Source organism: Eleutherodactylus coqui, chromosome 7 (genome assembly GCF_035609145.1).
Source record: "Eleutherodactylus coqui strain aEleCoq1 chromosome 7, aEleCoq1.hap1, whole genome shotgun sequence".
In the NCBI taxonomy this organism is placed as follows: domain Eukaryota; kingdom Metazoa; phylum Chordata; class Amphibia; order Anura; family Eleutherodactylidae; genus Eleutherodactylus; species Eleutherodactylus coqui.
In genome coordinates this window covers 65,523,985-65,551,883 of record NC_089843.1, presented here as the reverse complement: position 1 = coordinate 65,551,883, position 27,899 = coordinate 65,523,985, and the positions used below count along the sequence as shown (strand labels likewise).

The following is a 27,899-nucleotide window of genomic DNA, read 5'->3' as shown; positions in this document are numbered from 1 at the left end:
TTACTATTTTACTAATTGAAAAAAAAAATTATATCTATCTCTTATTTTTATTTTTTAGCCCCCCTTAGGGGACCCCAACTAGCGATGCTTTCATCGCTCCTGTAGTACAATTTAATACTATAGCATTACATCATACTGCAATCTGACAGGCAGTCTATCAAGCCACCCCACAGGGATGGCTTTATAGGCAGTCTGCTACGGCAGCCCTAGGACCTTTCAGAAAGCCCCTGGCTGCCATGATTCACACACGGCTCCCTTTGATCTCATCGCAGGACATGTGTACAGGGATTTAAATGCCGCTGTCAGAATTGATAGCGACATTTAAAGGGTTAATAGCACTGATCAGCCGCGCGGCTTATTGCAGCTATTGCCCGCAGGTGTCAGCTTAATCAACAGCTGACGCCTGCGCTGTATAAAGAAAGGTCACCCCGCAATCTCTCTTTATATATACACCTCGAAGCTGCAGGACGTAAATGTACGTCCTGGAGCGTTAAGGGGTTAACCTGTCATCTGGTCATTGCCCCGCATTTCCCTCGTAGATTGTCTACACACCTGACCTCCCTGTCTGCATGTTCTGTGGCCCCTTCATCAGGTGTGGGCCCCAGACATCAGATGTCCTGTAAGTTGTCAGGTGGGTGATATCTGATATGTTCCTTTTACATTAGATAGGTGTCTAATGCCCTTCCCCCCCCTCGTCGGTGTGCGAACCCTTGTACGAGTTTCTGTATTATTTACACATGAGGGTGTGAGTGGGCCCCCTCTGTCTGTAGGTGTTGACTACACTTGCGTGGACAGGGTCCTGTTCAGTATATATTTTATGTTATTTTCCTTGTCCGGTGTTCCTGCCTGTTACCATCTAGGGCGAGCCAAGTCCATAGGCTCCAGCGTGGGGCCATCCCTATCCGGACGATCGCTCCGCTTGTGGGCAGAATTCCCTTTTTGTGGGTTTGTCTTGTTAGAGTAGGGACTCAAAACACAACAAGGACCCTTGTTGTGGGCTTGTGAGCTTACGTATTCTGGCCAAAATACAAAACAATACCTCGTATCCACTCATTAGCAATTCCATCTGCCTATGTGCGTTAGTTCCTAGCGTCCGGTCTATGTTTTATGTTGGAGTCAGGGTGCGTATTCACATCCATACTTTTTTCCCTTCTGCAGTCCAGGTAGGTGGTTGTTCCCACGGCCTTCCTGGATGCAACAGCTATATTGGTATCCATTTAACATAAGTCATGATGTACTGGGTAAACAGAGGACTTGATGGATGGCTAAGAGTGGCATCTACCACCAGTGGGCTACAATGGCATACATTTCATTCCACAGTTTTGACATCCATTAGATCCAATGTTAAAGGTGTGGGAGGGGGAGAAATCGCTCAGCTTAAAAAAAACAAACCTTGTTGACGCGCAGACTTCTCGTTTCGTGCAGATGCTCCCTGCTCAGCGCTTCCCTTAGGGGACGTTCTTACTGCCGGCAAAATCGTGTGAAGTTTGTGCGTTGCAAGACACACAAATGTCGCTCGGATCTCAAGCTCATTCTTTTGAATGCGTACTTTCAGGTTTGCGATGTTTTCCTGCATGGCACGGTGTTGCGATGCTATGCAGGACGAGGAGAAAAGAAAGGAAAGCGCCAGCCCCATTGAAAGCAATGGAAGAACTCCCTGATCCGCTGGGGCAGGGATTCCTTCAGCCCTGCAGCGATGCAAAGCTGTTTTCAGATGAACACCTCGTACCCAGGGTTTTCACATGGATGGCGAGGGCGATATTGGGCCGTGATTCACGTCAATGTGAAGGAACTATTAAGAAGTTAAACGCTAAGCGAGAAGCGGATGAGGAGCCAGCGAGCGTCCGGCAAGTCATGCGATGTAAACGCTCTGCACGAGCGCTGGCGACTTTAGCGGTGACATCAGCACTCATGCAGTCGTCTAAAAGACTGTTGGCCCCCGTAAAAAGGGCCTTTACACAGCATTGACAAGGATATGGTTTTGACGCTATTAAACAAGAACTTGTATTGTAGTAACATCCCTGGGGGCTTTCAGCGCACAATTGTGTGTAAGGGGGGGGGGGGGGGGGGGGGGGGACTTTATTTTTTTAAATAAATATTTTAATTGCAGAAATTCCAATGTAACATAAGAAAAAAGTTACTCAAAATCAATAACCGACACCGTAGTGAGCTGAGCCAGACTCCTGGTAACAAATATAACTAGTATATACCAGCAATGACAAGTACAATTACAGGTCATCCTGCAAGAAAATTATGACAAAAAAAAAAAAAAGCCTGCTACTATTGCATACGGTTTTGATCTTTACTATTAAAGTCAAATACCACAAATCCTTCACTTACAGGTCTATAAAATGCTATTCTGCCAGCTAAAGTAATATAAACCCATGGCCTCCTGCACACGGGCGGAAATTCCACGGTGCGATTTCCGGCAGAATTTCTGCCCATGCACAGGAACATCACTGCTGATGCGCCGGCTCTGCACTGCGCATGTGCAGCTGTGCGCCAGCGGACACATCGCAGTGCAGAGACAAGACGCCAGACGGGCGAATATACAAGGTCATGCTGCAATTTTTCTTCTGCTTGCGGCATACACAATTCATATCCATGAGTATGAACGAAATATCCAAACTGCAAGCCTTTCAATGCCCGCGTTTTACTGTGGACCATCCATGTGGACGGCGAGCGTAGAATACGCAATACAAGTCCCTCGCGTGAGCGCGGCCTAAAGCGGGCCTTGGACATTTTCTTTTTCTACATCATCAAATCCCAAAAGAATCCTCCATCCATCTGGTTGCCCAAAGGACTCAGCAGACAGTCCAGCTCTGCCAAACGGATCTGGCTGGATGAGCAGGGTCACTTTCTCTCCCCCTTAGACATACAGCGTCAGGAAACCCCCCACATAACATGGTCAACTTCAAGCAGCAATCCTTGGCGCAAGAAAAATATACAGCAACGGGATTTTCATAATAAAAACAAAGGTTTGGTCCGGTGTTAGCCAGTAGAGTACAATGGGATTGTTCCCAGCAAGAGAAACCAAGTAATCTTGTAGATATGATATGATTTTCATAGAAGCCCTTAGGAGGCGTACCCTCCGCCCCCCACCCGGGGTAAAATGGGATTTTCACTTGAATGACCTGTACTTTTGCAGAAATGTTTTACACTTAGGCCGCCTGCACATGGGCGGCAAACAAACCGCGGCATGTCCTATTTTTGTGCGGGGCACGCACTCACCCGGCCGCCGGCTCCGGTCTGCGCATGCGCCGGCTGCGCGGCAGCCGGCACATGAAAGAGCCGGGGCCGCCAGGCGTGGGTGAGTACGCGCTCGTCCCTGCAGGCTCTCGGGTCGGGTCCCGCGGCGAGAATTCTCGCTGCCGGATCCGACCCGCTCGTGTGCAGGCGGCCTTAGAATCTGCAGTTTGTCTTCAGCCTTTTCTAAGAACGCGTTCACAATGGGCAGATTAGTTGTGATTGGCTCGTTTCTCAGCATTCATAACTATATAGTTTGAGTGGAGAAGATCAAACATATGGCTTCGGGCACAGTACTGTGGGCATGTCCGGATACAGCACATAACGGACTCCTTTAAATGGGTTTTCCCACTAACATTTATCCATTATCCACTAAATAGGGGATAAATATCCGATCACTGGGACCCCCGCTCCTGAATCCTCCATGAGAAAGAAGCGGTGGTGCAGATGTGTGACCACCTCTCCATCGTCATGGAGGATTAGCGTCACCCGGACCTCAGCATTGCGGGGGTCCCAGCGGTAAAGACCCCAACGAACAGACACTTGTCCCATAAATATGCTGCTGGTGGGAAAGTTCCTTTGGGCCGCCTGCAGACGGCCGGGATGGATGCCGCTGTGAGAATTCTGGCAGCGGGATCTGATCCGTGCCCCTGCAGAGACCACTGCGGCTCCCACATCTCCCAGCTCTTCTATGTGTCGGCTGTCGCCCAGCCAGTGCATGCGCAGAGCTGATCAGGAGCGTCACTAGTGTCACTCGCAGAGGCCCTCACAGAAATAGAACATGCCGTGATTTGTTTTCCGCACCATTTCACGCAGACAAATTGCGGCTGTGTACATAGGATTGCATTATGTAATGCAATCCTACGGCAGCGGGCGGAAATTCTGCGGGAAATCCCGCCGCAGAATTTCCGCTCGTCTGCAGGAGACCTTTAACATAATGGGATCCTCTGGATTTCCATAATTCTGCGCTATTTTGTCCAACACTTCATGCAGGACTCGTGCCGGGTGCTCACGGCGGCGCCTGCACAATGTTCACATCTGCCTTTTTGGAAATTCGGCTTTCCTGCTCCAGTATGGCCAGATGGATCCCCCAGACTACAATGGGGTCCAGTTTTGTTACGCCAACCACTACTTTATCAAACGAAAAGGTGCTTTCTTCAGGACTTTTTCATCAGGCATTTCATACCAGAGCTGCGACCTCCAGAGGCCCTGAAGGCAGATGTGAACATAACCTTAGACTAACTGCATCTGAAGCCCGTTCTATAAACGTAAGACTATGTTCACATGGTGGAAACCCTTACTGTGTGAGAAGCCTGTGGCCGAGCCGCATATTTTGCCGCAGATCCACATGCAGATTCAGCCTTGGTGACTGGGCAAAAATCCATGTGTAGAATCGCCATTGTGGACCCTCTGCAGATCTGCATTAACAAGGGAACTCATTTTTCCCCATAACGTGGATTTCAAAAAAGCAGAGGAAAAATCTGCATCAAATTGTTCCAACGTGGATCTTTCCGCTGTGGTTTTGAAGTCAATGACGCGCAAAAATCCATACTGAAATCAACCGTACAAACATACCCCAAGGCTGCCTTCACACAGGCGAGAACATTCATTTGAGATGTGTGTTGTGAGACGCACAAACATGAACGCTATTCTTTTGAATGGGGTCAGACACATGAGTGATGTCTACCTGCATGGCGATGCAGGAATCACATCGCAGCATGTTCTATCTTTCTGCGTGCTCTTGCGTCGTCTCTCCCATTGCCATCAATGGGGCCGGCGGCAGCATCGCACTACATGCTAGGTGCACACGATGCGGGTTCTCCCCATTGAAAATAAACCCCGAAATAATGAGAGGCTATTTTGAAATAAAAACGCCTCGCATCCGTGGGGAATTCATATGTTGGCGAGTGAGATATGGGGCCGTGAGTCACACCCCCATATCGCGCTCTCCCCAGTGAAGTTAGCCTTAGGGTCTTTCCACACGACAGTATCCGCTCGCAGTGTACATCAGGAGAAACCACTGAAACAGCTGAATGAATAACGAAAACATTTGCGCAGTTTGGTTCCCATCAGGCTGCTGATATTTTTCAGCAGGGCCAGCGGTAGCATTATTATTGCCTTACAAGATACTGCAACCCTGATGGACCACCAGTATACATAGTTGGGATCCATCAAATTTTATGCGGCATAGTTGGCGTGGCACCACCCTGATGCCAGCGGACACAGATGAGGACTTTGGGAGCCTCATTACTAAATACCGATTCTAAAGCTGCCCAACTCCAGTATTCCCATAATGAATAGTAATAGAGCGGCAGCTTCTGTTAATGCTTCACCCCAGTGTTATATCCTCACAGGTGAGAGGAGTTACACAGCCAGCAACCAGAACAATGCAGAGACATGACAATACAGTAAGGCTCTGCCACCGACATCCATGTTTACAGACAGGCCTGAGCGGCAGCAATTCTCCGGTGCGATCAATAGACTATGTGAGCGAGCTTCCAAGTCACTTGTTACAAACATTCAGCAGAAGGGAGCATTCAGCCTAAGGGGGCTAGTGAGCTATTTTCACTACATACGGCTGACCCCCTTGTAGTGAGGATGCACCAAGATGGGCAAAACACGCTACACGTTATTTACCATCTGCAGAACGGCTGGTGAAGCCACAGTGCATGGCAGAAACATCCAGGGACTCTGGAGGCAAATGCATCAGGCTGGAGTCATCTGGGTAGCAGTAAGGTCCGTCGCCCACCAGTCATTCATCTCTAAAGGGGGCAATCCACTGAAAGACAACGCAGCATGCCCCTGCAGACACAGTCGGTGCGGCGTTCTACTTTACACGGTTTATATAACGTCTAGCGTGGACACAAAGATTTACATTTCATCATATTAACAGTCACAGTTCAACATTCAGCGCTATATCTGGTGTCCTGTATTGAAATAGCAGCAAGGTATGGATGAGCTACATGATGGTGTGCTGCACGGGACCCTGGGGGCCCAAGAACATGATTTCAATTTTACGTTGTGGCCCTTGTAAGAATGTAAAACCCAATTGTGAAGTTGAAGAATAGCATGTGAGAAGCAGAAATCCACTCCCCAAGTCCTGTGGGACTGCTGCCAAGACTGTTGAAGCAAGGAAGGCGTACAAGTGTCGTCGTCCTGCTACGACACATACTTGGGGCTGTCCGTGAACGCAGTCTAGGGCTGACGCCATCACTGGGGGACAGTGTTAGTGAACGTCAAAGCGCTGATTTAGTGCAGATGCCATGGAAATAACTAGGAAGAGCGCGGCCAATCAGAAGTCAATGCAAAGTTCAACATGAACGTGGCGGTTAACATTTGGCACAATCTCCTTATTGGACCTGTAGTCATTCCAAGGACTCTGAACGTGGATCAGTATCTGAATCTCCTGCAGATGGTGATGGAGGACTTCCTAGATGCTCCATGCATCTACCGTAGTAGAAGGAGGACACTTCCAGTACAGTCTCCTTACTTTAGTCATAGCAGCAGTCCTAAGGGACTTGGGAAACAGTAAGCGGACTGCTCTGTAACTTTGCAACTGGCTTTTTCCCACTCTCTTTTTTCGGGGCCACAACACAAAATTGAAATCCATGTTCTGGGACCCCCAGGGTTTGTGCACCATACTGTATAGAGCATCCATGGCTTCCTATTAAAGTACACTACTGTAATTTCAATCTAGAATACCAGTACTGAGATGTAGGCTGGATCTGGCTATTTGACTATACCCCGTATATCCATACATCTCTTACCACCTCAAAATATTGACCATTTTGCATTGCCACAAGTGCAAAAGGACTAGATCAGGTGCAACGTCATAAAACACACCTCATCCTGGTTCTGTCTCTGAACAGCTGTGTGCCAAGTGACATCAGTCATGCCCTTCTCTCCCCTTTACATCATAGTCCAGGAAGTCCGATGATGTGCATTCAGCAGCTCTGCCCCTCACATACGTGGGAACTGGACAGCCGCTAATACACGGGGACCACTAACACCCCAGTAAGACGCACTAAGTTCAGCATTGGTAGACTACGAGGATGGTCAGTAAAATGTTGGCCTGCATGGACACAATCTGTGACTCTTATAAGGTCCGCTTTAAAAATGAACACAAAAAAAAAAACTTTATCTGCTGCAATTGAAGGGATTTTCAGGAGTCACAAAAAAAGTGACCAAGGATGGCACAAAATAAGTTATGCATTAGAGGAGCCCCCAGAACAGCCACTCCGGATCATGTCGATTGACACATGACCGTTGAGACCAGTGATTGACTGCAACAGTTATGTCAACAGCATGTGATACGGCCGGAGCCGTAGAGAGCCGCCATGAGAACATCTAACCAATGATTACTGCAGAACTTGTTATTTTGTGGCATCCCTAGTCCATAGCCACCTTTGGACTGGATCAGGTATCTTCCCTTTAAAGTGACCTTCCAGTTTCTAGATCAACTTCTGTTCCAGCACAGGAGGGGTTTTCGGCCCCCTCTCCGTTCCACAGATTCCAGGCCCCGTTTTCAGCTGCATCAATTTTCTAACTACCTAATTTACACTGTACACAGCTCTCTGGCCAGTGACGATCATGTGAGCAGCTCTGGTCAGTTGGAACAGATATAGCGTGTTGGTAGTCTAACCCTTCCAATGTACTGTGGTGGACTAGGTAGTCTGAGGATTGCATTGGCCATCCCAGATGTCTGAAAATGGGGCCTAGAATAAGCAGATTGGGGGGGGGGAGGGGGATGGCCGAAAAGAACGAATGCAAGTATTATACCCCTCGGCCCCTAAAAAAAGTGGATCACTTTAAAAACATTCACCAACTTCAGTCACGCAAAGAAATAACTTGCTACAGAAGTTAGAGGGTGCAAAGAATGAGTTTATCAAGATCTGACCACAGGCACAATAAAAGGGGGATTCCGGGCATTTAACCCCTTTTAACTAGTTGGTTGGGAGAGTTCTGCCACTCAAGACTCCCAGCAGTCACCTGATCTCAGCCCCCACACTCACTGCAGCAGGGCCAGGTGACCACATTGGGATTAGAGATGGAAGTGCTATAACAGATATAGCCCCCCTGATTTCCATGGAAGTGATGCCTTCTATTAGCCTTTCCCCTCTGATCGCAAAGTCATTATAGAAGGTTTCACCCCCAGTAAGTCAGTGGGATCTATAGCATTTCTGGCCCCAACCCCAAGGCGGATGGAGCTGTCCACATCTGGCCCAGTGTGGGGTCCAAGATCAGGGGATTGCCAGAGGGTCCCTTGCAGATCAACTACTGATGACCAATCCTCAGAATAGGTCAATACTTGGTCGGCAGGAGACTGCCCTTCAGGATCCCCAGCAATCACCTCTCAGCCCCCACACTCACTGCAGCAGGGCCAGACGACCACATTGGGGTTGGAGCTGGAAGTGCTATAACAGGTATAGCCCCCCTGATTTCCATGGGAGTGGTGCCTTCTATTACCCTCTCTGCTCTGATCCCAGAGTCATAATAGAACGCTTCACTCCCGTTAATATTAACGGCTTTTATAGCATTTCTGGCTCCAACCCCAATTCATACGGAGCCGTCCACATCTAGCCCACTGCAGAGAGTGCGGAGGGAAGGGGGGGGGGGGGGGGTAAGATCAGCTGATTGCCAGGGGTCCCAAGCAGCAGATAAACTACTGATGACCTATCTGAGGATAGGTCATCAGTACTAAGAGGGGTTAAATGCCCAGAATAACCCTTTAGGTTTTTATACCAATTACCAAAACTTTTGCCCCCTCCAGTCACGGCGGCAGGAGGTAAAAACACCCATATGCCCAACCAGCGCTCAGTCCCACAACTACAACCCCCATCAGGCGCTCACCTTGAGTCGTTTGACCACCTCATCGTTGGTGATCTTGTCGGTGATCTCCTTCACCCCCGGGGGGTAGATGATTTTGCCATCGTTGGGCTTCTGCTGGGCGGCAGGGAACTCCATTATTCCGGACTCCTCTCTCCGCACGGTCCTCTAGCGGCCTCTATCGGTCAGAAAACAAAACGTCACCCCGATGCACAGAACAGGAGACAAAAACAGCCCGATAAAAGCCCCGATCCCCCGGTGTCGCTAATAACACCCGCTGTCCGGGCGGGGGGCACCGGGGGAGACATGCAGGGTGCGGGCAGCCCCGGGGGTGAGCGGCCAGCGGGGGTTACTGTTACTTTTACCCGGGGAGGATTGAATGGGAGGCCGGAAAGAGTCAGTGATCCCCCGCGGGGCTTCCCGCACTCGACTCCGGGGTCCCAGGCAGTGGAGGGGGAGGAGGAGGCCTCATACAAACTCCAGGCCGGACCCTCCTGCCTCCCCGTGCGGCCGCGGCGCAGGGCTTACCTCCAGAGGAGGGCGAGCTCCCCCCGCATGTATCCAGCGCCCGGTGTGTCGGGGCGGCGAGGAGGAGGAGTGTGTGAGGGGAAGGCCTCTCAGCGTGCACCTCGCTTCCTGTCCGGCGCTGCCTGTCCACCCCCAGCACACGGATCACCGGGCACCAATCAGCAGGCGGACACGTGACCAGCACCGGGGCGCCAGAGCGGGAAGGCGGGCTCGGTGACGGCGAGCACGGGCGCAGTCTTCGCCCCCTCACACGCTGCTGCTGCTGCTACCGCTGCCACCGGGGCGCTCACAGCGACCTCTAGCGGTTGGCGCCAAAACCCTAGAGACGAACTAGGAAACTGGGAGGACGACGCCAAATGTTGTGTGACCTCTGACCTCCGCTGCTGACCCCTGGTTGTCATGGCAACCAGAAGGTCTCACCAGTGTGTGTGGTGGGGCAACCTGTGACCTACATGCAACAAGTGGCACTACAACTCCCAACATTCTGTTTTTACAATGAATATGCTATTACTCCATCATCCTGAGAGGATTTTCTTCAGTTTTCGCCTCCTCGCACGCCCTAACGGGTTCACAAGACTGCCGGCTAGTTTGTCGGGGCGCGAAACAGGTCGCCGTTTCGCCCGGTGAACTAGCAATCTAACAGAAGTGAATGCGATCGCAAGTAGTGGCGGCGCGCAGAAAGACGTTTTTGTACTTCTTGCAATCTGCAGGTTGTGGCTACTTGCAATGGAACTGCGTTGACTTCTGTGAGGTGGCAGGGCTTTACACCGATCTACGTGTGTCGCAGCCAAAGCCGCCATAGCGTAAGGCTACAGTGGCACTACAACTCCCAGCATTCTTTTTACAATAAACATGTTAATAATCCATCATTCTGAGAGAAATTTTTCCCGTTTTCGCCTCATCGCACGCCCTAACGGGTTCACAAGACTAGCGGCTAGTTTGTCATGGCGGGAAACAGGTCGCCGTCTTGCCGTGACCTTACAGTCTAATAGAAGTGAATGCAATCGCAAGTAGCGGTGGCGTACAGATTGTAAGAAAGACGTTTTTTGTATTCCTTGCGATCTCCAGGTTGCAGATACTTGCAAGGTGACTGCGTTGACTTCTGGGGGCTTTACTGCAATCTAAGCGTGTTGCAGCCAAAGTCGCCATAGCGTAAGGCCCCGGCCGTGTTCTCACCGCTTATTACATGTGCATTGCACCCACGAATGATACGCAGTGAATTGAGGCAATGAAAGTCAATGGACTTTCATTGTTCCTTGATGTGTAGACACTGCGTAGCGATACGCTAGTGAAATAAATCGCCGCATTCTCTATTTCTCTGCGTATGATATGCTGTCCATACGCGATACATTGTGTACGGACAGCGTTTCCATACGCATACCGCTTTGAACAGAAGCGGGGAATTAAAAAAAAAAAATCACACTGTCTGTGACGTCAGATTCACGGGCATGCGCAGTGCCATACTCAGCCCATACGCGGTATCTGACAAGAGAGCGTATGGGCTGTAATGTGTAAAACGCAGCGGGGGACCCACAGCGTTTTACGTATGCGCCCGTGGGGATCAGCCCTTACTTTGGTCCGTGTTCGTGAACGAAAATCGCCAATGAAAGTCAATGGGAGCGTTGAAAAACACAGCGAACATGGATGTTATATGCGCTGCATTCTGAAGGCCAGATTCGCACAGGCGTAGTTGCGTGCGCGATACGCAGTGAGTAGCGCAGGTTAATTTCAGTGGGTTTGTTCGCATGCACAGATTTTCCCTCTGCATTTCGGTCGCACAAATTAAAACGCAGCCTGCTCTCTTTTCTAGTGAATTTACGCACAAAAAGTTCTGATAGAAGTCAATGAGGATGCGCAAATGCAGGCGCAATACGCTAGGAGATGTGTGATACACTGCGCAATTGCGAAGGAAAACGAACACATCTGGAAGTCATTCTAATGGCTGGGAGCGTCGGGTGTATTTCTTTGTATGTGCAATTGTGTGCGCAAAAAGTATAGTAAAATACGACGATATGTCAGCAAAAAAACAATGCTCGCTCTGCAAAAATGCGCATGCGCGCGAAAATATACGCTCAGGTGAAGTCGCCCTTAAACATGTTGCCTGGAGACTGCGAAAGCAAAACAGTGACATCAATTGGGCGTGTTGCAGTTTTATTTTTATGTGTGCATGAAAACTGATGACACTCGGACGTAAAAAAAAACATCCGCAACAAAAACACGTGCGACGCACACATACAAGAGAAATCACAGAAGGGGAAACAAAAAATGTAAAACAATCACAGAAAATGGCCGTTACTTACTGGGTGAGGAGGGCATATAGATGCATCCTCTCACCATGCAGGTAGCTGACTACCAAATGGAGGAGCCAATAACACCTGTGAGGGCACCGATAAGACAGCCACTCACACTGCCTCCTGATAATGAGGGGGGTGGATGCTTGGTGTTCACTCCCACACATAGTGGATACAGGGTGCCAGACCATTCTGATATATGTAGTTCACCATGCAGACCAGCTATGCTATTGCATAGCCGAAACGCGTTGTGTAAATGTTTTAATAAACATTGCCTTCTGGGAATCCAACGACCACGAATTCATTTTCTACACACCTACCAGGATTTTAGGGGTGTCAATTCCACTGACACCCCTACGAAGTAAGTCAGCCTTCTACCAATCACTTCTTTCCAAACCTACTGGAGCACAAAGGTTTTTTCTTTGTGTATGTATTGTTATAAGTAAGTGATTACAATATCAGAGCGAAAGGAGAATTTATTGCAGAAAACTGAATGGAGGCTCTAGTACCCTGTTGTACCGCCTCTAGCTTGGATACAACATGTGATACTGGTGGCATGGAGGCTCTAGTACCCTGTTGTACCACCTCTAGCTTGGATATAAGATGTGATACAAGTGGGCATGGAGACTCTAGTACCGTGTTGTACCGCCTCTAGCTTGGATATAAGATGTGATACGGGCAGGCATAGAGGCTCTAGTGCCCTGTTGTACCACCTCTAGATTAGATACAAGATGTGATACAGGCGGGCATGGAGGCTCTAGTACCCTGTTGTACCGCCTCTAGATTGGATACAAGATGTGATACAGGCGGGCATGGAGGCTCTAGTACCCTGTTGTACCACCTCTAGATTGGATACAAGATGTGATACAGGCAGGCATGGAGCCTCTAGTACCCTGTTGTACCACCTCTAGATTAGATACAAGATGTGATACAGGCGGGCATGGAGGCTCTAGTACCCTGTTGTACTTCATCTACCTTGGATACAAAATGTGATATGGGTGGGCATGGAGGCTCTAGTACCCTGTTGTACCGCCTCTAGCTTGGATACAAGATGTGATACGGGTGGACATGGAGGCTCTATTACCCTGTTGTACCAACTCTAGCTTGGATATAAGATGTAATACGGGCAGGCATAGAGGCTCTAGTACCCTGTTGTACCACCTCTAGTTTGAATAGAGGATGTGATACGGGTGGGCATGGAGGCTTTAGTACCTTGTTGGGCCACCTCTAGCTTGGATACAAGATGTGATGTGGGCGGGCATGGAGGCTCTAGTACCCTGTTGTACCACCTCTAGCTTGGATACAAGATGTGATATGGGCAGCCATGGAGGCTCTAGTACCCTGTTGTACCACCTCTAGTTTGAATACAGGATGTGATACGGGTGGGCATGGAGGCTCTAGTACCTTGTTGGGCCACCTCTAGCTTGGATACAAGATGTGACATGGGCAGGCACGGAGGCATACAGGTTCTGTATGGTATACTGCGGCATATCTGTTCACATTTGCTGTAACTGAGTCTCTGTATTGTGCAAACTTGTAGGCTGTCAAAGTTGGTGTCCCAGATGATCCCATACATGTTCTATTAATGATAAATCTGGTGACCGGGTAGGTCACGGAAGTGTGACAATGTTGTGGAGACATTCCTGTGACCCCCTTGTGTGTGCGGCTGAGCATTATCCTGCTGGTAAATGCCTTCTGGAAGCCGCCATAAGAGGAACCCATGTGGGTGCAGGATGTCCTGAACATATCATTGAGCTGTCATTGTCCCTCGTACCACTACTAGGGGTGACCGACTCATAAGCTATGGCCTCCCAGACCATCACACCAGCAGCTATGGCAGTGTGCCTCTCCACAGCAAAAGCAGGATTGAGGCGCTCACTCCTAGGTCCTTAAACATGAACACGGCCTCAAGAGTTAGGCTAGTTTCACACGGCGAGGGCAATATCGGACCGTGATTCACACCTCGATATCGCATTTTCCAGTATGTGAAAGCTCCATGGATGTGAGGTGTTTTCATGAGGAAACAGCCTCGCATCACTGCAGGGAATCCCTTCATCCCATTGCTTTCAATGGAAACACATCGCAGCATGTCCTATTTTCCTGCGATATCGCCCATTGTTTTTAATGAAGCCAGCGACAGCAGCACCGACCCCATTGAAAGCAATGGGAGAACTCTGCGATCCTCTGTGACAGCAGCGGTAGGGGATCCTTTCACCCCCGCCGTGTCTGAAGAGATTTCCCGCAGGGATGAAGGAATTCCCTGCAGCAGCGGCAAAGGATCGCAGAGTTCTCCCATTGCCTTTAATGAAAACAATGGCCGATATCGCAGGAAGATAGGATATGCTGCGATGTGTTTCTCGCATAGCAGCACATTATGACCCCACTCAAATGAATGGGGTTTATATTTGTCCGAGAGTACTGCGTCTCACAACGCACAAATCTCGTGCGTTTTTGTTGCCTGTGTGAAAGCGGTCTTAGGGTGTAGTCACACCCCGTTTTCTACCATGTCCCGAGGTTCCGTAACAGTTGCTTTCTGGATTGCCAAAAGGCATCCAAACAGAAACATAGATGGAACCATAGGCTTCCATTGCTCAAATGTAAGGTCTCTGTTCGTGCAGGGTTCCACGCGTTTCTGGCACTTGTGCCGTAGAGAATCATGCAGTCAACTACACTATTCTCTCTGGCACAAATACCGAAAACAAACGGAATGGTCAGCATTTAAGCAATGGAAGCTTATGGCTCCATCCAGGTTTTAGCAGGGACATGGAAAAAATGAAGTGTGAACACACCCTTAGGCCGGCTTCACACGAGCGTGACGGGCTCCGCCGCGGAATATTCCACTGCGAAGCCCGTCACGGCACCTCCCAGAGACCCCATACTTACCAGCGGAAGATAGCGTGAAGACGCTTCCCCGCCCACCGCGTCATGTGACACGCCCACCGCGTCACATGACGCGGCCGGCCGTGTCACGTGACGTGCCGGCCGCGTCATATGACGCGGTGGCGGTAGGCGGGAAAGCGTTTTCACACTATCTTCCGCTGTGTTACAGAGCGAGATAGCGTGAACGGACGGCTTCTGTTGACTGCAATGGAAGCCGTCAGCGCGTACACCCGCGGCAAATAGAACATGCTGCGGGTGAGGACGGGAGATTTCACGGTGCGGAATTCCGCGGTGGAATTACGCATCGTGAGCATTGTGCTATTAGGTTCAATAGAACCTAATAGCAGCGGGCAACGCAGCAGATTTTCGCCGCGAATTACGCGGCGTAAATCCGTTCGTGGGAAGGAGGCCTTAGACCTCTTCCACATGGAATCTTAGGCTACAAATATCTTTTATCTTACCAAGAAAATAACATACACAAAATCTGAATCTGGATTAAAAGGCCGCGGCATTTATTTAAACTGGGTTAAAACATATTAAATATCATAAAATATATAAAATGTAGACTCAGTCCGTCCACCTCAAGTCTACCAAATATAATATAAGCTGTAGACTTAGTCTTGCATACTCCAGTCTACAGCACCAAAGTCCTTTTAATACCCTTTCTGTCCCCCCGCAGGAGGCGGGCGACATCCCCCGTTTAAATTGCCGCGACAAAGCATTCACATCACGAAAAAACATTGGGCGGGTGGGCGGGGCAACCATGAATGCTGTGAGGAAACTGTGACAGGATTCTGCAGCTTGACTTAGTGATATCTCCTCTCTTCTTTCCCGCTCAAACCTCCACCAATCACAGCCTGTTGCTAGGCCTTTGCCTCACAGAGACGTTCTCTCCTGATAGGTCACTGCCGTTATCTTCTTGGCCAATCATTCTCTGTTGCCAGGCTTCCCAGCTTCCATAGCAGACTCCTCATATTATAGCTGACCCTAGAGTGACTTAATAAAAACAGGTTAGAACCCCCCCCCCAATAACGTCAAATATAATATATTAAATCCAATACAAACCATTTCCATCTACCTTTTATTAAAGTTATTAACCCTTTCCGCCCCCAGATTCCATGAGGCCTCAGTCCCCTAGCGTACTTCTGCCGTACATGGGCAACAGCAATATTGCCGCTACAAAATCGCGGCAATATCGCAGTTTTGTTCCCACAACTTTGTAGTGTCAGCGATGCTGTTTCTTGAGTATAATCTTGCATCACATCGCTGCCGCCCGCGCTAAAATCATGCAATTTATTTAATCGCAAAAGTCAATAGGAGTTTGGAATGCCAAAATCGCAGGTTCGTGCAATGCGATAAAAAAGAAGGCTCCACAGGGAAACATGGGGGGGGGGGGGAAATCGCACATTGCAGAAAGATAGGTCAAGTCGCGATTTTTTTTCTTGCAACGTAGCATCAATGAAAACATTGTTAATATGAAGAAAACAATTGGAAAACATGGGTTTCATAAAAATGCGCTTTGTAGCGCTGTCGCGTTGCCGGAAAATCGCGCGATTTTGTAGCCCGTGTGAAACAGGCCTTATAGGGACGTCAAAATCAATCACTTGTACAGTCACTTCTGTTATCATATGGCTACTGTAAGTAGCCTGAAACCTGTGTATTTGCTTTGTTCAGCCTTGTCCTTAAAAGGTTTGTCTCAAAGAAAACCTCTGTGCATACAGTATGCTCTATTGATGTCATAGGGCGTCTTGAGCTGCTCCCATTCTCATGGACTTTGGCAGATCTTCTATGACAAGAAGGATGACCATATGACCATCATATAATACTACAGTTCCCCTGCAGCAGCCTATCTGGTGAGGCTTACCCTACAAAATCAGCTGTTTGCCAGGAATGGGACCTGGGGTGATCAGTTGATTGTTCCATGGCCATATTTAAGGGGTTTTCTCTGTTGAGATATCCCTTTACAAGTCTCATCTTAAATAAGAGCCTATGTCAAAGGAGTAGTCTCTTGAAGCTAATGGGGCAGATTTACTTATGTGATTGTGCCTAGACCTGGTTGTACAATGTGCCAAAACTTGGCACATTTCTAAAGAATAATGTCTCATCAGGCCTGCTGTCCACGGGCGATATGTTAATACATTACCTGTGGCGATAATCCGGCCGCGGGTAACGCAGTGAACGCTTTCCATAGATTTAACTATGGAAAGCGCAGCCCGACATCCACGAGTGGAGAATCATATTGACTCTCCGCTCGCGGGATTCAAATCGCGGCATGCTGCGATTTGCCGTTATTCTCCGCGGTGATCCTATCTACCAGATAGGCTCACCGCAGAGACCCTGTCATTTCTCCCCCCTGTTCCCTCACCTCGCCCGTGGACAGGCAGCCTTAAAGGGCCTGACTTGGCAAAAAAAATGTCTTAGCTAGATGTCACAACATGTGCAAAATTAGGTGGTTTAAAGTTATTAATAATAACAATAATCTTTATTTGTATTCCGACAATTATTAAATAAAAGTGTCTAAAGATGCGCCAAATTTATCATCTAGCCTGAGCGACTGTAGAGGAGGGAGGAAGGTGCTACCTTCTGTGTGATATAGCAGCTAGCCCAGTTGCATCACTGATGCAGGGCTGCTTCCTGCAACTGTACCCATAAGTGTTGGATGGGACACCATTTAAAAAAAAGAGTGGCACATGCCACAGGATGTGCCATCATTGGAAAGAGTGGCACATGCCACAGGATGTGACACCATTGGAAAGAGTGGCACATGCCACATGGTCTGCCCTCACTGCACTGCTGGGGCTGAGCGATAGATGAGCCTTGCTTTAGGTCGCCTGCACGCGAACAGATTTGCATTGCGGATTCCGCGGTCGGCATTCGCATTGTGGATCTGCAGCAAATACCATTCTATGGAAAACTGCTTCTTCCTGCACACTCACGGAAACCAATTGCGGTTTCCGCAAGCGGAGGAGAAATGTCAGCATGCTCTATTTTTGTGCGGTGTCCACATGGACGGCTTTCATTGAAGTCAATGGAAGCCATCCGACCCGCGTCATGTTTGCATTTGGCATTGCGGATTGGTCGCGGGTACCCACGTCATCGCTTAGCGACGGCGCAGGAAAAAGAAACATTCTGTACTGCGCATGTTTGACGGCGGCTTGCTGCAGCCATCCGCAGTTCAGAAAAAGAAGAGGAAAGTCAGGTACGCAGGGTCGCCCACTGGGCACAGGGTTGGTTTCTACTGTGGGCAACCGCATGCGGAATCCGACCCGTTCGTTTGCAGGCGGCCTTAGCAACTGTTACAACAGAGGTAAGCAAACTCCCTGTTTAGGGACAAGAAACAGGGTAACCATGGATATAGTGACCTGGAGAACAATCTAGGGAGAGCAGGAATAAACTGAGTCTCCCTCCTGCGTCATACAATGCAGTGAGGAGACTTTCTGATGGCAGAACAGAAAGCATGGGAGGAGAGGGAGTTTACTTTCCCGTGGGTGCACCACTGAAGAGACTGGAGGCAGATGAGAAGATCGGACCTCAGTAGACCAGATCAAGCACAGATGGCTGCAGGTTTGGTGATGCACAGCAAAGGGTACAGGGGAAAGTCTCCCTCTTAATTGACCAAAACACAGTAGACCAGGAGACGGTTGCAGACAGGTGCCAAAACTTTAGAAAGACGGGACATTGGTGAGTCAGGCAGTTGTGAATGTTGCTTTAACAAGAGGGTGTAATTGACAGTATGAAATAGTAGTGACATAGTTGCCAAGTAGGGTTAGTCCAAGACATTATGGGCGTATGCCCCTGCAACAAGCATCATCCCCTCTATACAGCTGGTGCAAGAGAGGGTTGGACGGAGAATGTGATCAGTGCAGATGTGAGACAGTTCAGTGGGCCAAGAAACGTTGGGACTGTAGGTTGTGAGTCTGAGACAGTGGGGATGAAAGTAGGCCACCGACCAAGAACTGGGTATGACTGAAGTGAAAGGGATTTTATGTAGACCATCACCCTGAAGACCACTGCGCTGTATAACCTGTGTAACTAGTTAAGTGTGGCTCCATGGCTGGAGACAGAACTGTTCTTTTAAAGCTGTGTATACCTGTTAACCCTTGAGGCCATTTGGCTGTGTTGTAAAACATATGTAAATAATTGCACAGCAGGTCCGGCTTCTCACATCCTCTACCAAGAGCTGCTTTTGCCTAGAGATGTTGCAGTCAGCTATACATTTGCTCTAAAGTGCAGGGAAAACATAGAATGACATGGAGCATTTGAATTAAAGGGGCCTTTGCATTGTAACACGGGGGTGTTTAGATTGGTTTACATTGTGTTTAATGGATGGCTGTTGTGCCTTTAAAAAGGGGACAGAATCAAAGGAGGGTTTGATGGAGAGTTAAAGCATGAGACAGAATGGGAGCGGGGTCATTGTGGGGTGCGGCTTCTAGGAGTCTGCCCTGTGAGCATCGCTGAGCTACGCGAGCTGTAACGGGATTGAGGCGTGTACCATAAGACCTGGGAAGTTAGCGCAACGTACTCCTCGGTTTTCTCCCCATCAACCTTTCCATGCAAACTGGCGTTAAGACTGATGACGTTTTAAGCTAGCCAGCCAAGGTAAGCCCAAGAAGGGACGCCTGAACCGAACCGGTCTAGTAGACCTGCAACCGAGGAGCCATCTAACGCTGGTTTCAATTCACCATTAAAGACTTTTATCTAATAAATGTCTGATCACTTGAGATCCGGCTGCGTTGATTGATGCCCAAGAGTAGTTCACCGAATGCCCCATGTGAATAGAGCATTGTGACGAATGCTTGACTGTTTCTCCATTCACTTCTTTGAGATATATTGATCTTCGCTTGTTTCATAGAAGCGAATGAAGCTGCATTCCGGCATACATTGCAGGGACTAATGTGCAGGTAAGTGTACAACAGTAGTTTGGAGCACATTGGCGATGCCAGTGTTTCGTTTGCTGGGCACTGTCGCTTGTACTATGGTTATCACATTTTAGGTAGACTAGCTATATTCCGGCTTGCATTGTATGGGAATAGTTGCGGATTACATTATATATTGGTCACTGTGTCTGTCGGTATACTCCGGCTAGCACTGTATTGGGTTGTTTTTGCTAAGACTGAAGGCATTTAGGTATCATTGCAGCTTGCTTTGTTAACGGGCATACTGTGATGGCACTGTGTAGGCCTTGTGGTTAGTACTGTATACATTACAGTGTGCTTACCAGGGTGATTCATGCTATCCAGCTATTGACACGACAATCCTATATTCCAATAAACAAGAGGTTGTGTAGCAGATGAGGTGTACACCAGCCTACCAAATATATTTGGACACCCGTGTCAGTAGAATGGATCTTCTCTTATTAGCCTATTACGTGTCCTGAACCATGCTACATAAGATTTAGATCCTTGGAGATGTCAGCCATAGTTTATGACGGGTGCTGCATGCTATTAGATATACGGATTATGCTGCTGCACACAAACCGTCCATCACAAAGTACAATACACCGGCCTGTCTACAATGGGGCAAGAAAAGTCGTCATTGGACAGTTAAGCAATTGAAGAACAACTGAACTGGCCTTCACAGAGTCCAGACCTGAACCCTACTGAACATCTTTGGGATGAACTGGAAAGTCAAGTTAGAAAACATAAACAATATCGTTGAAGTACTCACCAGACATTTGCAGCATGAATGGAGGGAAATACCAGCTGAAGTGTATCAGACGATAGTAGAAAGTATGCCACGGAGTGTATCCAATGTCATTAGGGCCAAAGGATGGAAATAAATACTACTTTTGATTCTTGCTCAATTATTTTTGATTGGATAGTGTATAGTATAGGGATTAATGTAGCACATACTTTGAATTATTAAAGGGGTTTTCTGTGACCCCAACACAATGTCTGGAGTTATCAGAAAACATTACTTACCTGTTCGTTCATTCATTCACAGTTCCAGAACCGCTGCTCGGATGCTCTCCACCGGTCTTTGTTTGCGGTCCTGCGCCAATGACATGCTCGACTCTCCATGTGATAGCTGCAGCCAATCACAGTTACATGGGGAGTCGGGCACAAAAGCATGAAGCATCAGAACTGCGGGAAAATGAATAGCTGAGTAATGCTTATTTTATAACTATCCCAGCTTTTTCTAAAGTTTTTTAGGGACTCAAAAAAATACTTTAAATATGGCAAGAGAAACTGCAGTTATATTAGTTGTCACTTTTGATTTAGCTTCTCAGAGAAAGTGTCATTCACCTGCCCTTTGAGAGCAGTTTCATTTTTTTTAGCAGTAGAGCTGACGATGCAAACTTCAGGCAGACCCGGACTGCTGCAGGATGCTAGCAGAGGAGAACTGGTAACAGAACATGTTAGGAAACTTCATTCTACACGGAATGGCCACTTAATTAGACATCCAACTAGTAGTCCCTTGGACCACTTTTGGTCTTCAGAACTGCAGTAATTCATCATGGCATCCATTCTCAGGTATCAGAGGACCCAGGGTGTGCCAAGAAAACATTCCCCACACCATTACTCCACTTCCACCTGACAGAACGAACACCTGACAGGACAGTATTATTGATCATGCCACTTGCTTCAAATTCTGACCCTCCCAACAGTATGGTGCAACAGAAATCTGAATTCTTCTGACCAGGAACAATTTATCCACTGCGCTCTTTTGCCCACTGTAGTCTCACCTTTCTGTTTCTCTTAGACGGCATTGGCACTTGCACTGATCATCTGCTGTAATAGCCCATCTGTTGTAAGGAGCAAGTTGTGCAATCGGATATGATAGTTGGAGCACAAGCGTCATATTTGGCTGCAATATGCTTGATTCCGCACCACCTGTTTGTTAGAACAATGCTTGACATCCTCCTCTGACTCCTTTTGTGGACGAGATGTTAATGTCCACAGGATCGCCTTTCAGGGCCATCCTATCCAGAAGGTTATGCCAGGTACCAGCATTTTCCCCTTCCCCTTTCATATCACATCATGTCCACTTTTTACAGTTCTTGTGTAGCTATGGGGTGGCAGCACCTCAAAATATATCAACTGTTATTTGTACCATTGAATCACCATGTCCCTTTGGAGCACATCAATTTGTCCAAAAGTTGCTGAATGTGAATGAACAGTTTAACTTTTCCCAAAATACAACTCGTCTGGTGTCATTGAACATATACGGCTAGGTTGACCAACTGTAACGGCCAATATTGTGCAAAAGGTGGATGGCTGCGTTGGTGTAACATATGTTCACTTAACCCTTTCCAATCCAATTTGTATCCTGCTTTCCTAGGGGGCGTCCTCTTTTTCTGCCATTATACAACAGTGCTATCTGCTGGCTAAAGCCAGTACTGCATGAGGTGACACATTTGATAGGTCCCGACAGCAGAGAGGCTGTCCCCGACGGACATCATCCAACATCGGAGCTGTACAGCCCTAAATCATGATGTCTTCAGACGTCAGACAGTGGATTGGAAAGGGTTAACAATAATTTGTTCAAGGTTGTTCCACCATCAATCTACTTCTGTGTAATGTGTATGGCCACCTTTTAGTTAGAGCAACATGATATAACAGTTGTCCAACTTTCAACTATCATCAGACCAGGTTGCCTTCTTCCGTTGCCCCATGTTCCAGTTCCATTGTAGGTGCTTTTGGTGGACTGGGGTCAGCATGGGTACTGTGCCAGGTCTGTATTACGCCGCCTCATACACAGTAAGTTGCTCAGTTTTCTTTTTTAATTTTCTTCTGATTGAAAATTGTGTAAAATAGACAAGGAGTTACAACATAATCAAGTGACCGCACAGTACTTGTAGAACAGTACAAGTCCAATTGAGTAATAAACAAGAGTCACGTGCAAAAATGTCCTCATCCAGGACAATTAAATGGAAATTCAGTAAGTTTTGCAATTTTTGCCAAGGTCTCCACATATTTAGAAATGTTCTAAACGACAGATTGTCTAGTGTGTCTTTGGCAACCATTGTTTTACTGTAAGGCTATTTGAGGATCTCTACAGAGGTGAGACTACTATTTTAGCTCCAGCCAAAAGATGCATTAAATGTGTATTACTAATAAAAGGCTTGTCGGCGACTTTTACTATTGATGACTAATCTTCAGGATAGGTTGATTGGTGGAGGTCCACCACTCAGGATTCCTGCCAATCAACTGACTGCTGGGCCTGCTGTCACTGCAGACACCACTGGAAGCAGATAACATTGTCAAACTTGCAGCGGCCTGTTTTGGTACTAAAGGGTGAATTGTGTTGAATTCAATGGGAGCTGTGGCTGCAGTACACAGACAGCGCCATCTGCTTCCAGCGTTGTCTGCACTGACTGAGGGCCCGGCGATCAGCTGATCAGCAGAGATCCAGAGCAGTAGACCTCCTCTAATCAACTACTGATGACCTATCCTAAGGATTAGTCATCAATAGTAAAAGTGATGGACAAGCCTTTTAATAGTGTATTACTATAACTATCTTGTTATAGTTGTCAATAGATAAAGAAAAAGTTTGTACAGATATTTGATCTTTAGTAATGCAAACGTTGGCTGAAAGACTGAGGGCTTGACACCAAAAAGTTGATAATTCTAGGCAAGACCACCATAGGTGTAAGAATGCTCCTTGATCTGAAGTACATCAGCAACAGTCTGACAAAGTCATGTGTGGTAGCCCAGAGTTAACAGAGCCCCTCCATTATGTTAAATGTCTGTCCTCTGCAATGGTATTGTCAGTGTCTTCTATGTTGTATGCATTTGATATGTATTGCACCTCTGCAGCACTGAATGGGTTAACGTCTGGGTTATGTTTGGGAAATGTATCTTGTTGTATGTCACGTGACTGTGTTTCATATTTATGTTGGTGAGGATGCTAGAGAGGGGAGAGAGTTGACACTTCAGTTTGGAGTCTATTGGAGTCAGTCTTGCAAGTGAGCCACACAGACACTGTAAGGTCTGTGTGGTACAGAATGGAAGAGGCCGAGTGATGTCTTGAAGCCTGTTCTGGGCCCACACTACCCAGGATGTGCCAGTGCCGCTATCCACACTGAGAGTGAGAGAGAGAGAAGGAGAAGGACACCAGAAGAGTGAGTGATGACCGGTAGAGAGGAAGAGAGTTTGCCGGGAGCAGGATTTCACAGATAACTGGGACTGTGGATTGTCTGGATTCTCCTGAGAAATACTCCCTGTCGCACCACCTTCTGAGAACGTGAAGGGTTTCTGAACTGTTACTGTTCTTTATTGAAATTAAGTTAACATTACCAACCATTCCCGGTTTGTCTTGAAAGCTATCTCTGTGCGTGGACTACTTTATTTTCATTACAAGATTCACTGCAACAGATGGAACGGTGGCGTCACGAGTGACAAAAAACTGTAAGGTAACTGCTGGTTACCCTTTTCCTGTAACCTCCTGCAGTAGTAACTTGGACGGGTCCTGAGCTACCCTCAGGGGAGGAGATGGTAGAGCCACTGTGATAGTAATCCTTTATCTACCCTGCCATCTCCTCGGCTGTGGGCCCGCTCCTCGCTCCTGCACATGTACCACATATGAGTTCTGATGGGAGTGGGATACCACCGTGTAATCATTTTGTCTGAATTTTCCTGCAACTTTACGCAGTGCAAAAATCTCTATTAAGAAAGATATAATCTTTTAGTCTGGATTTCCGAAAAAGATGGATCTAGTATCTTTTCCCAGAGGGAAATATGAAACCTCTTTAGCAGTGTATTTCTGCTAATTAGTATCTGAAACAACAGTAACAATACATTAGGGGTATAGTGTAACTGGGTTAGGAGTTTCTCATATTGAGTGACTTCTCCGTCAAGGGATCCTATAGAAATAAAGGATGAGATTTTCAGTACTGCATAAAATCAAGCTTAGGTAGTAGTGGATTAGGTTGCCATTCCCAGAGAGAGATTCTGTGGTGCACTGTGTTCTGACGCCTTTCCCTTAAGCCAGCAGTAACTTTTAAACAATTTGCACTACTATAACTCTTTGGAGGAACTGGACCAGATGGACTAGCCTTCTCTCCATCAAAGACCGTTGGGCGTCCATGGCCCTGTTGCCAGTTCACTGGTTGTCCTTATACCTGTCTGTTTTTCATGTTTCTATCGACTTCAAGAACTGACTGTTGACTTGCAGCTTCAGCCCAAGTGCACACTTACTGTGTGTGCAAGTTGCACTCAAGTGTAGCTCTCTCATTGGACCAGCACATGGATACCTGTCCAGATACAGTGCCAAGTCATGCATTAGCATGTTCTATTGCTTGTCCATCATGGAGACAGGAATAGGATATCTGATGAGTTTTTTCACACAGACCTCCAGTGTAAATGAAAAAAACTAAAACATTAGTCTGCATAGCCCCATAGGCTATAATGAGGCCATGTGCTGCAACACGGACAGCACACAGCCCCAAATATACTAATGCACCATAGGCCTAAGGGCTATTTCAGAGGACCGTATATCGGCCGCGTATTCACACCGGCCGATATACGGCGTCTCTCTCTGCAGGGGGAGGAGGCTGGAAGAGCCGGGAGCAGTGCTCTGAGCTCCCGCCCCCTCTCTGCCTCCTCTCCACCCCCTCTGCACTATTTGCAATGAGGGGAGGTGATACGGGGGTGGAGCTAATTCACGAAACTTAGCCCCAACCCCGTCCTGCCTCCTCTCATTGCAAATCGTGCAGGGGGGGGTGGGGTGGAGAGGAGGCGGGAGTTTAGAGCACTGCTCCCGGCTCTTCCAGCCCCCTCCCCCTACAGAGAGGGACGCCGTATATCGGCCGGCGTGAATACCTGGCCAATATACGGTCGTCTGAAATAGCCCTTAGGCTCGCTGCACACTGTGTCACAGCCCTATTTTTGGCATATATGTCAAACGTATCCACAGGGCTCCATCACCCAAAGAGTGTCCATTTGGCATCTATTGGTGTTGTAGGTCTTGCTACACTTTTTTCTTCTACTGTATGTAATGCAGTACTTGAAGACAAGTTAAAGAAGACAAAAAAAAATCAGCCATGACTCACTACTGTGCTCCAACTGCATTTTACTTAAAGAAATTTGTTAATAGTAAGGATCCTTTCATACAATTAGCATGCATTCATCACTGAATCGCGCAAATCTGGCTGATTGTTCAGTGTAAGCGCTGGCGGAAATTGAACAACGAACGACAATTCATTTGCTTATTGTTTAGTTTACTAACTTGGGATTAGTGACTTTATATATAAGTGACTCTTCCAAAGTCCTTGAATCCATTTACTGCTTATCTATTTGAACCTTTGCATATATCTGTACGATCCCTACTTAGAATATACTCCATGATTGACAATGTTGACATGATGACATCTTGTGCCATGTGTGCGGTCCTTGAACAGGTGGTTGAGGGTGCACACTGCTGTATAAGATGTGATCGTGTTGCGCATTTGGAAGCCCGGATTCTGGATGTATATGAGCAGTTTGCAGCACTGATCCATTGACAAGATGCAAAGGAGTTTGCTGCTCACTGAGTGGGCACTCACTGGGGTAGATGGTAGTATGGGAGTGCAGGATTACCAAGCAGCTAGCTGGGTGACAGTTAGGAGTAGAGAGAAGAGTGCCAGGGAGGGTAGACCTGAACTGGCACCCCAACAAGTTGGCAAAGTTGGCAGGTGAGGGAGATGCCATTACAGAATTAGCATTGCTGTAGCAGGACATGGTCTCTGACCGTCAGGGGGATGTCTGCTCCAGTAAGAAGGGGAATAGGAGCGCAGGGCTGGCTACACAGGGCCTGGAAATGGGAGACGCAATTATTAGGGGGACAGACAGGGCAATCTGCCACAAAGAGCAGGATCGTTGGTGTGTTGTCTTCTTATTACTCGAGTTTAACACATAGCGGATCAAATTGAGAGAGGCTGGGGAGAACCCACCAGTCATTGACACGAATGACAGTTAGAAGTGGGTAGAGGGTCCTTAAAATCGATTTCAGGGAACTAGGATGTAAGCTTAGGGCGAGGACCTCCGAAGTAGTATTTTCTGAAATACTACCTGTACCACATGCCACACAAGAAAGAGAGGAGAGCAATTGGGTAATATGAACAATGCCACACCAGAAAGGCAGCAAGAGATTATGGAGGTAAACAAGTGGCTCCAGAGTTGGTGTAGGAAGGAGGGCTTTGGGTTCCTAGACAACTGGGCTGACTTTGCTGTCGGCTACAGATTCTATAGTAGGGATGGGTTGCATTTTAATGCGGAGGTTACAGTTTTGCTGGGGGAAAAGATGGCTAGAAGGTTGGAGGAGTGTTCAAACTAGGGACTGGGCAACCACAGAGAGAGAGGGGGGAAGACAGTGTAGACAGTGACCTGGGACTAAGTAATGCAAATGAGAGCAGAGCGGTAGGAGGGGTTAGTACAGTTAGAACTGGCAGAACAGTTAGCAGGGATACACGTAATATAAAAAATAACCAAAACCTTCTAAACTGTATGGTGACTAAAGCTAGACGTCTGACCAATAAAGTAGACGAACTAGAAATAATAATGTCTGAGGAAAACTACGATATAGTGGGAATAACGGAGACCTGGTTAGATGAAAGCTCTGATTGGGTAGTGACCTTACTGGGTTGTAGTCTGTTCAGAAGGGATAGTAAAAAACTGGAAAGGGGGAGGGGTTTGTCTTTATGTAAAATCCTGTTCAAATCGCAAATTATGGGAAGATATATGGGAGGGAGATGAACGTGTGGAGTCTCCATGGGTGAAAATACATGGAGGGAAAAACAATCAGAAAATCCGCATAGGGGTTTCCTATAGGCCACTAAATAGAACAGAAGCCACTGAAAATCTATTACTGAGGCAAATAGATGCAGCAGCAAATCACAATGAGGTCATTATTATGGGGGACTTTAACTATCTGGATACAAACTGGGAAGGTGAAACCTGCGGATCTCATAAAGGTAACAAGTTTCTGTCAATAACTAAAGATAATTACCTTATCCAACAAGCACAGGACCCGACCAGGGGGGCGGCCATTTTGGACTTAATATTAACCAACAGACCAAACAGAATAACATGGGTGCAGGTTGGGGTGCGCCTGGGAAATAGTGACCATAATATAATACATTTCCACTTGTCTTTCAAGAGAGTTTTATAGGGGAGCTACGAAAATACTAGATGTAAAGGCAACAAGAAA

The 27,899-nt window shown here is 47.6% G+C and overlaps 1 protein-coding gene across 4 annotated transcripts in view; it reads right to left on the bottom strand.

The window, feature by feature from the left end:
* Positions 1 to 9,884, bottom strand: part of PDS5A (PDS5 cohesin associated factor A) — a 77,101-nt gene extending 67,217 nt beyond the window's left edge. For all 4 annotated transcript variants that reach the window (XM_066573169.1, XM_066573170.1, XM_066573173.1 and 1 more), the window contains exons 1-2: positions 9,601 to 9,884; positions 9,097 to 9,250 (exon numbers count right to left, since the gene is read on the bottom strand). In XM_066573169.1, the coding sequence (XP_066429266.1) occupies positions 9,097 to 9,210 (114 nt within the window). In that variant the 5' untranslated portion in view covers positions 9,211 to 9,250; positions 9,601 to 9,884. The remainder of the gene's footprint in view (positions 1 to 9,096; positions 9,251 to 9,600) is intronic.
* Between the last annotated feature and the right edge of the window lie 18,015 nt (positions 9,885 to 27,899).